This window comes from Syngnathus typhle, linkage group LG6, assembly GCF_033458585.1.
Source record: "Syngnathus typhle isolate RoL2023-S1 ecotype Sweden linkage group LG6, RoL_Styp_1.0, whole genome shotgun sequence".
NCBI classification, from domain to species: Eukaryota; Metazoa; Chordata; class Actinopteri; order Syngnathiformes; family Syngnathidae; genus Syngnathus; species Syngnathus typhle.
This window is the reverse complement of record NC_083743.1, coordinates 7,934,837-7,944,941: the sequence shown is the minus strand read 5'-3', so window position 1 is coordinate 7,944,941 and position 10,105 is coordinate 7,934,837. Positions and strand designations below refer to the sequence as shown.

Sequence of the window (10,105 nt, the reverse complement as noted above, 5' to 3'; positions counted from 1 at the left end):
AATCCTTCTACCAAATATGGGTAAAGGAAATTAAGTTTCGTTAAGATATCAATTAAAATGACTTAGTGAATGTGAGAGTATATTTCTGTATGTCATTCCTGGGTGGATGTGAAGTGATTTCTCTTTTAGTTTGACATGACAAGCCCATGCTTTTGCGTGTTTGTCCGTACTCGCACACAAGTGAGCATGCCATGGAATTTATTCGTATCTGTGCCAGGTACAACCCATTCTAAGGTGTGGAATGCAGACCACATTGAAGTAGTCAGTAAGAGTGGAAAAATGTATTTTTCAGCGGAACTCTGCGATGATTTGACCTGGGAAAGGCTGTTCAATATAGATCCTGTTGATGACATCATTAGGGTGAGGCTATACCATCTGAGGTACGATCTGGACCGGTTGTCACAAGGCACATACAAAACAGGTTTGCATTTGTTACGACATCCTAGAAAATCCTAAATGGATTATCTGCAGGCATATATCAAAGCCCCTGCAAAAGCAATTAAAACGCAGTGGGAGAAAAAAAAAAGAACATCACCTAGAGACCCTGTCATACTTTATACGATAATCTAATTATTTTGTTTGCATGGATGCACACTTTCAGGCAACCCCGTTAACCCTGCCGTCATGTCCACACACTGTCAAGCCTTGGCACAGAATAACTTAAATTGCTCCCAGAGGAATAGACTTTGATCAGAGCACACAAATATGATGACAAGCACACTTATGCACACACACACACACACGCAAACAAACAAATCTATCGATTTATGAACAGCCTCATCCTGCTTAAGTCAGGGTGGCAGACCACAGAATTAAACAACGCTGAAACTTTCAGGTAAACAAATAAAGCTTCTGCATAGCATATTCACACAATCAGTTGTATCGTATTAAAGATAATGATGCATAATAAATGTTGGTAAATGGATTACTCTCTTACATAATAGATGAATTTGATAAAAGGATGTCAAATCATGTAAGTGTATTTCAAAACTAGGGCATGATCACATTTATTTATTTATTCATATGGCTTTAAGTATACTCAACACAATGGAGTAAATACTTAAAAGGCATTTTTATTAGAAAATCATTTTCAAAAACTCTATACATAAAAAAGGAATGAAATACTTTAGGCATTAAGTAAAAACAACCTAGAGACAATGTTACATCATCAGTATAAAATTACAATTACGAAATAAAATGTCTTTACAGTCGTGTTAGTGCAGTGCTTCTCAAATAGTGGGGCGCGCCCCCCTTGGGGGGCGCGGTGCTATTCCTGGGGGGGCGCGTGTGACCCTGGGGAACAGGCTTTTTTTTTGGCAGTACTAGAATAAAGTGTAATTGCGCGTTTACTACAGCAGGGGGCAGTGGCGCTCTCATTGTTACTTCTGTCACGTTTGCAACAAGCAACATTTTACGACTTACAAGACAAGTTAGGATAGTCACGGTGGGGAGGGGGGGCGCGAATAGTTTTCTTCTTGCCAGGGGGGGGCGTAACAGAAAATAATTGAGAAGCACTGTGTTAGTGGATGTGTTGCATTGAGAGAAGACAGTTTGCATTCAAAGGTTTTTCAGATCAAAACTGCAATATTTGAAATGGGAGTTTGTATACTGTGGCTCAAACACCAGAAACCTGTTTGTTTTTGAAAGTGGAATATATTAGCAAAATTGTTTTTTTTATTCAAGTAATGTAATGCACTGGCACATCAAGGATTTCTTTTTCTTGGGGAGGCATGAGGGAGGTAAAAAAAAAAACAACAACTCCAAAGTCAATTATCTAGCCTGGCACATGGAGCGTCCAAGCATATTTCAGGGGGGCACTGGCCCCCCACAACCCCCCCTCTAGCTGCACCAGTGATGTTACATAATCCCAGCCAATGGGATAATAAATGGGTTTTGAAAATAACAGTCACCTGCTGCGTCAGCAGATTTAGCTCAGCCTTTGTTCGGTCGTACTAAAAGAAGCAAAAAAACAAATCGTTTTAAATTTCCCTTTCAAGTACTTTCAACCTCCTTGTGCCTATTCCCAATTGTTCAGACAGGACATCCGTCAGCTTTTTCCTTCAATTCACCATGTCAGCGTGCACGACTTCAAAAGCAGCAGTGCACCATTCGTCTACTCGCAACTTGGGACGCAATATAATTCTCCTGGTAGCAATTGGACATCCCTCTTGTTATTTCCCACCTCTTTAGTCAGAATCGTCATCTTCGTCGTCGTCATCGTCTTCTGAGCCCCCTGATTCGGAGCTGGGATCTTTAGTGCTGGCCTCTGAGATCATTCCGTCTGAACTGTCAATCTCTATGGATGTCTGTGATAGGTACAGGTGGATGGACCTCAATGGGTGGCTGGGACATAGGAAGACGTGCGGCGTGGGGGAGACGAGAGCAACACACACACAGCCAAATACAGGCATGCACGTTCATGAATGTTTCATGTCCATGCATGTGCAGAGGACATCACAGACAAAGGGGAAAGGACGAGGACAAGCAGATCAAACACACAGCAGCAAGGACATAGGGTTAGAGTCACACAGGGTATCAAGAACTCGTCCAAACTTGATGATAAGATTCTGACCATGTCAACCGCCACCTGTGTTTAAAGCCACTTTTTCTCAAGAGGCGAGAATGGCTTCACCGTAACCGAGATGAATTTCACAAGGAGATCTGAAAACCCAAGAGTGCAAAGTGGTACCCAAGCAAGAGGAGGCATGTTCTTCATGAAATGAGTAGTTGGTGCAAACGTTTTTAGAACAGCAAATGGTAATGTTAGAAGGGATTAGTGCCGAGTCCAACTTGTCTGCCTTTTTTTTTTTTTAACAAGCGCTCCAAATGAAAAAATATTGCTGCAAAAGCCATTTTATGAAACAGCATTATTTCACGGTTCCTCATGCACAAGATGAGTTTGAAATGCTATTAGTCGACATGTAAACATTGTAGTTCAAATGCCACATCATCAAAACATATAGTCTAAACAGGAAATTGTGTTTCAAGTCCATTTAAAGGAACAGGAAAAGACCGAGTGATTTAAAAACAACAACATTGCTCAAGTGAAAGGCACTTTGTGATATTTAAAAAAAAAAAAAGAGAGAAAAAAAGCTTGTGTGACGAATGCTGTGTGTCTGCAAATTTTATATAAGGACCCTTTCTCATGGTCTCCACCTTAGTGAACCTGCCCCTCAATTGGATCCAAAGATTGTGGTTGGAGAGGAAGGAAGAAGATTAATGTCCAGCGGGAAAGAGTCAAAGGCCCCAGGAAGCCCGATGCCCACAGTCAGATGGAGAGCGAGAGAGGAAGTCTATGATTCTTCCGTTCCTCTCCCTATCACCCCTCTCCCTTTCCCGCCACGTTGCTCCTGGCCTTACCATACGGTGGGATCTTTTCTTTCTTGGCGAGTAGCTTCCACTTCCCCGTCCCGCCTCAGTCTCTTCCTCTTGCACCTCCTGCAAGACACGATGATGATGAGGAGAAGAACCACGACAGCGATCCCTCCTCCCCCGACGGCCAACGCCAGCAGCAGAAGCTCTGAGAAAGACGCTGAAGAGGAAAATACAAAGGATGTCATTTGCGATAAATGACTTTTTTTTAATAAATTACTTTTTTGTATGTATGTGTGTGTGTGTGTGACTAATGGATTCAGGTCAGTTTGAAACGTTTTTAACAAGTATGACTTTTTTTTCCATTATATTAAAGCCACGACAAAATGTATGATGTAATTGACTCCTCAGTGTGGAATTCAAAACGCAATAGGAATTCTTCACAAATAAATCTCCAAACCTGTAGTGACGACACGCAGTCGAATCTCTCCAACCGAGCCGTGCACATCCGGCGGATTCTTGACCTGGCACGTGTAAGTGCCGTTGTAAGTGAACTTCACTTCACGAATTATGATGGAGGCATCCTGACCCATGACATCACCAGCCCAGCGGATGCGATTCCTAAAAATTCCCTCTTGAGGAGGGTACGCCTTCTGCTGGTAGTGAAACACCTAAAAGGGGAAACGAGAGTTTTTGAACTTCATACTGTATAATTATGGGTTAGATAATTTTGCAAATCTCTTTTCACACAATATACACTATCACAGGGTCTATCTTGGTTGTCTGATTACTGAGCATATCTCAACTGATCGAGGAGATGCATGCATCATCACACTGAGCAAAACCTACTGATTCTTCTCGGCCCGGTTTAAGGGGTCTGAAGCTCCAGGAGATGATGATGGCATCGGGGTTGATATTATAGGAAGTCTGGAATGTGCACTTGAGACGAATGTCCGTCCCGTTGACGGCCTCCACATCCCCAGGAGTATATATACGGATCCCACTGACCTGCAGCACGGCTACAGAAGAAGAAATGCGGGGCATATAGATCAAAGTCAATAAAGAAGACTGGTTTCAGGAATTCAGATGTACTGTGCAATGTTATTAAAATAATTTTTGAAGATGAATGCTTTTTAATCCTACATAAACTGTTATTATTGCTTCGAAGTGCAAAGGAAAGGGAAACGTTTTCATGTCCTTGGATTTATGTGTTCAACTTCCGGGTTTGAGTGCAGGATCTCAAAAAAAAAAAAAAAAAAAAAAGAATATCCACAAAAATATTGTTTCAGGTTGTGTTATGGCATTGTCCACGGAGGAAACCATCAAGATGGATAGTGGATCCAAGTAAGCTTTCTTTACTGAAAAGCATATTTATGACTGTCAACTACTATATAAGAGGGACATATTTAAACTTTTAGTTAATATAAAGGTCACGTCTAACAATCAATACAAATAGAAGAGTCTTTTTGTTTTATTTATTCTGAAAATTCAAATTTTACAAATAATACAGAATCATTCAAGTGAAAGATTAACAAAAAGAGAAAAAATAGGGGAACATTATAGAAGTAAAAATTTAAAAAGTTAAAATACAAATTTGTAACTCCACCAACAGGATTCCAGTGAAATAACATACATTTTTACAAATGTAGATTCAGGATTTTTTTCTGTTTCCCAAAGCTCAGAGTGCTTCATTTGTTTTCATCACCAGTGATTTGTAGAAATTCCTATCTCTGGTGTTAATAATTAAACAGATTTTCCTTGACTCACTTTCTTTACTTTTAGTATGAATACTTGTCCGTCTACATACCAGCGAGTTCAGGACCTGAGCCTTCGGTGGGTTTTTAAGTCACCTAATCGACCTCTTAATTACACGTTCACAAAATCATATACAAAGCAGAAAACCATATTTGTGCTACCAAGTATGATGTAAAAGAGCCGTTGTGAGTCATATTGTTCCTTCGGGGCAGCTGTTAGCTGGGAATATGTCAGCACGGCTTGGGAGCTTAAGCAGCGCGTTTTCGTTCTTATCAGACTGGAGAATGTTTCCTGTGGGCCGGGATGAGAGAGCAGGGCACCCAGGCGGCCCCCGTACACCATTAAAAAGGCATCTCTGTCATCACCAGATTACGACATCCTTATTTCCGTGTATATTGTCTTTTAAATGCAGCTGAAGAAACGTGAGAGTAGACAAATGTGGGGAAAAAAAAAAAGCAATGTGCAAAAAATATAAAAATGCCATCATTTCATCATTGCCTCATTGAGTAAATGAGTCACCAAGGAGATGAGCAATTGTGGAATTCCTCCTCCAGTCAAACGATTTCAAAGCTCAATTGCGCCATCATACTTTTCTTAGAATTGAGTTAACACATCTTCAAAGGTTCAACACATCCCATTTAACCAATCAGTACTTTAATTTAACAATTAATTAAACAGGGGTCGCTAATTCACGCTTTCAAGTACAGCCGAATGGATTAAGAATTCAGGTTAATGAGGTCTTTTTCAATTAAGAGCGCTCATTACCACGATTACTTGAAATTCTTCGACTTAAAAACACATGTTTAATTATTGAATGTAAATTGCTGTGAAGGTAAGAAGTTCAAAGCTTTCCACTGAAAGAGAAGATTGTAGACAGGAAGAAGGAGTTTAAATGAGAACGTGTGATCAAGAGATCAACGTGAACAGGATGATGGAGTATGTACTGGCGCTCGTTAGAAGGAGTTATTTGTTTAGGTCTTTGTCGAGCCATTCTTCCACCCTACCATATCGCTCTGTCTGGTCTAAATCTTTCCCCTTGTTTAATTTGAACATCCTGCTTAGCTAATGCCAACCACACCCAGCTTCGAGTGGGAAAGAGCAGGAAAGAAAGCTAAGTAATTAAGAATAACATTATGGTACACTCGATGTCTCAATTGGACACATCAAGTATTGTACAGGTTTGTTCCAGGGTGTTTTGTGCCTTTTCCTCGCTACATGGTGGCTCAGAAACAAAAGGGAGCAGGCAAAGGAAACCTGAGTATCTGTTACGTCAGCTGTGGAGGAAACACTTAGGACATAGAAGAAACATGAATAGCTCAGTGAATTACAAAGAGCCTCTTCTCTCGTTTGTGAGGCGCTCTGCTTTTTTCTTTTGCCTTTTTGGAAACAAGGCAAGTCTTTCATGGTCAGGAATCAAAGCTGGAAAGAACAGGTTCAGGTAACCACGTATGTGCAGACTAAAAAGACAGAAAGTGGTGAAATGCCTATTGTATATGTGCTCATCAGTAAGCGCTGGAGAAACCTGAAACGATCCCGAACATTTGAATTAGGTGTTTTGTAGCAGGGAGAGATGCATTTTTGCATTTTTTTAAAGAGTGGTATACAGTTTGGGAGTAGCAATTACATTTTAAAAAATTATTTTGATAAAGAAAATACTAATTCAAAGCATCTATACATTTTGGCACATAAATATACAGTACATGTTTCCTTGAAGAAAAAAGAAATCCTGAAAATCGATAAGAGGCGTGTGGTGAGTGAATGCAGATAAGAGTTTTAATCCATCAAACCTGCTCTGTTGTCACCTTGTAGCTGACTCAACAACTTGTCAGGATTACAAACACTTCGATCCAACCACAAAGCCTACAGGTCTCAACTAGATAGATATATGCAGCCTTCAAAAGACCTTCAGTTTCCCCATATATAAAGTTTGAAACTAAATTAAACCGAAAAGTTTAGGGTGTCCGTGTGATGGTGAGTGGCGGAATAGACAATCGGAATAGACAGGTGACAGGCCAGACTTTTGGGTATTTTCTGATTTTTCAAGAGAATTATGTTAAAACTATATTTATATTGATCAATTTATCAATTATATTTAAATTTCATCAGCATTTTCTAAAGAATTTTTGGAGTTTGTAAAAAGATAACAAAAATGTTTTGCGGACCCCTTAAGATATCCTTGCCTCCCTTTTTCACCCCAAGAAGAAAAAACAACAAAGCTGCTCCAATGCTGTCTCTTCATCCATTAGCTCCACTTGCAAAGATGCTTTGAATAAAAAAAAAAAAATTGGCTGATTTGTATCAAGTGGGAGGAGTTACAATGCTGATGAAATGATAAAACAAAAATTCCTGAGTCTTCTCTGCTGTCCTTAATTCACTGTGATCTTACACTTGAGCAGTTGTCGAATCTCGAAGGTCAGACATCCTCCCAAAGTGGGTCAACACAGCTCAGAATGTCAATAATCAAAGTGATGTTCACTGTTGTCATTAGATTCGAGACACAGTAAGGCAAAGAGTAGAAACAACATAGTCAACAGAATGAAGTCGAAGCCTAAACAACCAATGGAATCGCCGCTATGCTGCAGTCAACAACAGCCATCTGTTCGCTCTCGCCTTCTCTCTCCAATGCATATGTGTGTGAAACCAGAAAGTCAGGACAGGTTGGCACATGTTAACATTGTTGGCTTTACAGAAGGCTTAAAAATGAGTGAAAAAAAGTGAAAGAAATTAAAATGCCACCCATATCCCCTCCAAAAAAAGTTGTTTTTTTTTTTTTAAAGACAAAAAGAACACTGAATTGCTGCTGCATAGAAGGGAGGACTTGAAAAATTCTTCCCATCTGCATGTGACCTTTTCTTGAACTTGAATGTCTGACTGAAGGTATTTTATGGCTGCCACCTGCATTTCCAAGATTGTTAATCAACAAAGTCCAAAAAGTGTCAATAAAAGAGCAGGCATGATGGGCTGAAGTGTTTCCAAAAAAGGGTATTACTGGCATGAAAACATTCCTGCTATGTACAGTGGAAGCTCAGTTCATGAACTTCCAACTGCACGAACAAATCGGTTCCCAAAGAAGATTTTCTGACAACTATTGCTTCATAGAATGAGTAGCATAAAAAATGGCGGGTGTCTGTTTTCTTTTGATTTGATTTGGTGCGAGTTAGCCTCCCGTTGAATTAAATATATGTAGTGGCACGATTGTAGCGAAGACAATTTAGCTCTCGGAGTGGAACAAATTAATTCTGTTTTCATTTCTTTTAATGGGAAAATGTCTTTGGTTTGAAAAAAAAAAAAAAGAGCTTCATAATGGGGAAAAAAAAAGTTTAGCTATTGAGTGTTCACTCAACATTTTTCAGATCAACATTTTCCGCCAAACAATTTGGTATTTGATCCATCTGTAAGAAAATACCGTAATTTCCGGACTATAAGTCGCACCGGAGTAAAAGTCGCACCAGCCATAAAATGCCCAAAAAAGTGGAAAAAAAACCCCAGATATATGTATATAGGTCGCTCCTGAGTATAAGTCGCCCCCCCACCCAAACTATGGAAACAAACGTGACTTATAGTCCGAAAATTACGGTACTTGTTTTCCGTACACAGTTACAATTGTATGCCCCGAGGTCAACGCTTCACAAAAACAAATGCCACTCTGCTTGTTTGAGCATGACTTCAAGTGTTTGCCAGGATTAAAAACCTGAAGGATGTGATTGCGGTGACGGAATGCCGCGATGTTGTAATCAACTAAAACACACCTATTTTCCGATTTACCTGCTCTTATTAGGTCAGTACTTGTATTCTTATCCAGTGTTCCGACCTCCTTATTTGATACTGACAGATGAATTGATTATCATTGCATTGGGCACTGACACGTGAGTCATTTTAACAAGCGGAAACATTTTATTTTGTTTTCATTGTGCCCATGCATGGTGTAAATTGTGATTTGAATGGCCATATCCTGGATATCCTGAAACTGTGTGCGTCAAACGGTACCATTCAATGTACATTCCAGTAAAAAAGCAGGAAATGAGTGAAGCAAAACAAAATCTGTGACAATTGCTGATTGGCAATTACTGCCAAGGCATTCTCTTTCCACACTTGATTCCTCCCTTATGGCTATTTAGTGGCACCAACCCACGCCACTGCGCCAGGTTATGACGCATGACAACCTCGCCAAGACGCAGGTTCAAGTCCCTCCGGGGTTTTCAAGTCTCAGCATTGTCTTTGGAAGTATCATTCTAAAGGCTCCAAAACAATCACGCGGGTTTAACGCATAGCCAGGTGTTGATTATCATTCAAAACAATGCGCAATTTGTATTCATTCTTAATAAGAATTTCTTGCATTAGTTTGACGTCAACTCATCTCACCTGAGGCTGCGAGTCCATACAGGAAAAAAATCCCTTTTACGCACATTAGGAGACCGCCTGGAGTGATCAAAACGACGGGAGATTTATTAGTAATCCCACGATCCCCGTGTAGACAAAAAAAAGTTGGGTAAATTCGCTATTTTTTAAGGGGAAAAAATGAACTCCGGGAGTCTTCGACGCGATCGTCCTCATCTAACCACCAAGGACGCGTTGTGACTCGCCACTGGTCTTTCTCAAGTCAACACTTAGCTCCCAACCTTCCTCCCACCCACCTCAGTGGCAAGCCTCCAACTCTCCTCACTGTATCGTCTTTCCTCACAAACGTAAATTCCAAATGCAAAAAAAATGTTAGGTTGCTGAACCAACCTGTTTTGTCAATGGGTGTTGCATAAATACGTGACGCAAACACGCTTCATTTGAAAGAAAACGTGACGAAGAGATCACAACAATAACAATGAACAACAATAGTAATTAATTTCATTCAACCAAGATTGAGTTGGAAATCTGCATTGTTTCTAATTAAATCCAAGTTGAACAAGGCCAAATGTTTAATTCATTTTAGTCGAATAAAACTATCCCGTTTTTGTTGTGGGTTTTCAATTTTAATAGAGTTTGGTGGATGGAGCCAATAAGATTATTTGCACCGTTCAGCCGTAAGGGGGCAGAACTGCACTTA

General features: G+C 40.0%; 1 protein-coding gene across 1 annotated transcript; it reads right to left on the bottom strand.

The window, feature by feature from the left end:
• Positions 1-1,053: 1,053 nt before the first annotated feature.
• LOC133155172 (myelin protein zero-like protein 2) lies at positions 1,054-9,754 on the bottom strand. Its single transcript, XM_061280264.1, has 5 exons — positions 9,430-9,754; positions 4,162-4,331; positions 3,773-3,983; positions 3,361-3,532; positions 1,054-2,343 (listed from the first exon to the last, which is right to left on the bottom strand). The coding sequence occupies exons 1-5, from the start codon at positions 9,473-9,475 to the stop codon at positions 2,187-2,189; spliced, it is 756 nt and encodes a 251-aa protein (XP_061136248.1). The 5' UTR covers positions 9,476-9,754; the 3' UTR covers positions 1,054-2,186.
• Positions 9,755-10,105: the final 351 nt, after the last annotated feature.

Bases quoted from the DNA above. Each gene is read 5' to 3' on its own strand.
- LOC133155172 (XM_061280264.1), bottom strand. From the start codon at position 9,475: ATGTGCGTAAAAGGGATTTTTTTCCTGTATGGACTCGCAGCCTCAG. The intron at 4,332-9,429 runs GTGAGATGAGTT...CTTCTTCTGTAG, and splicing joins GTATGGACTCGCAGCCTCAG to CCGTGCTGCAGGTCAGTGGG. The intron at 2,344-3,360 runs GTAAGGCCAGGA...CCTATGTCCCAG, and splicing joins AGAAAAGATCCCACCGTATG to CCACCCATTGAGGTCCATCC.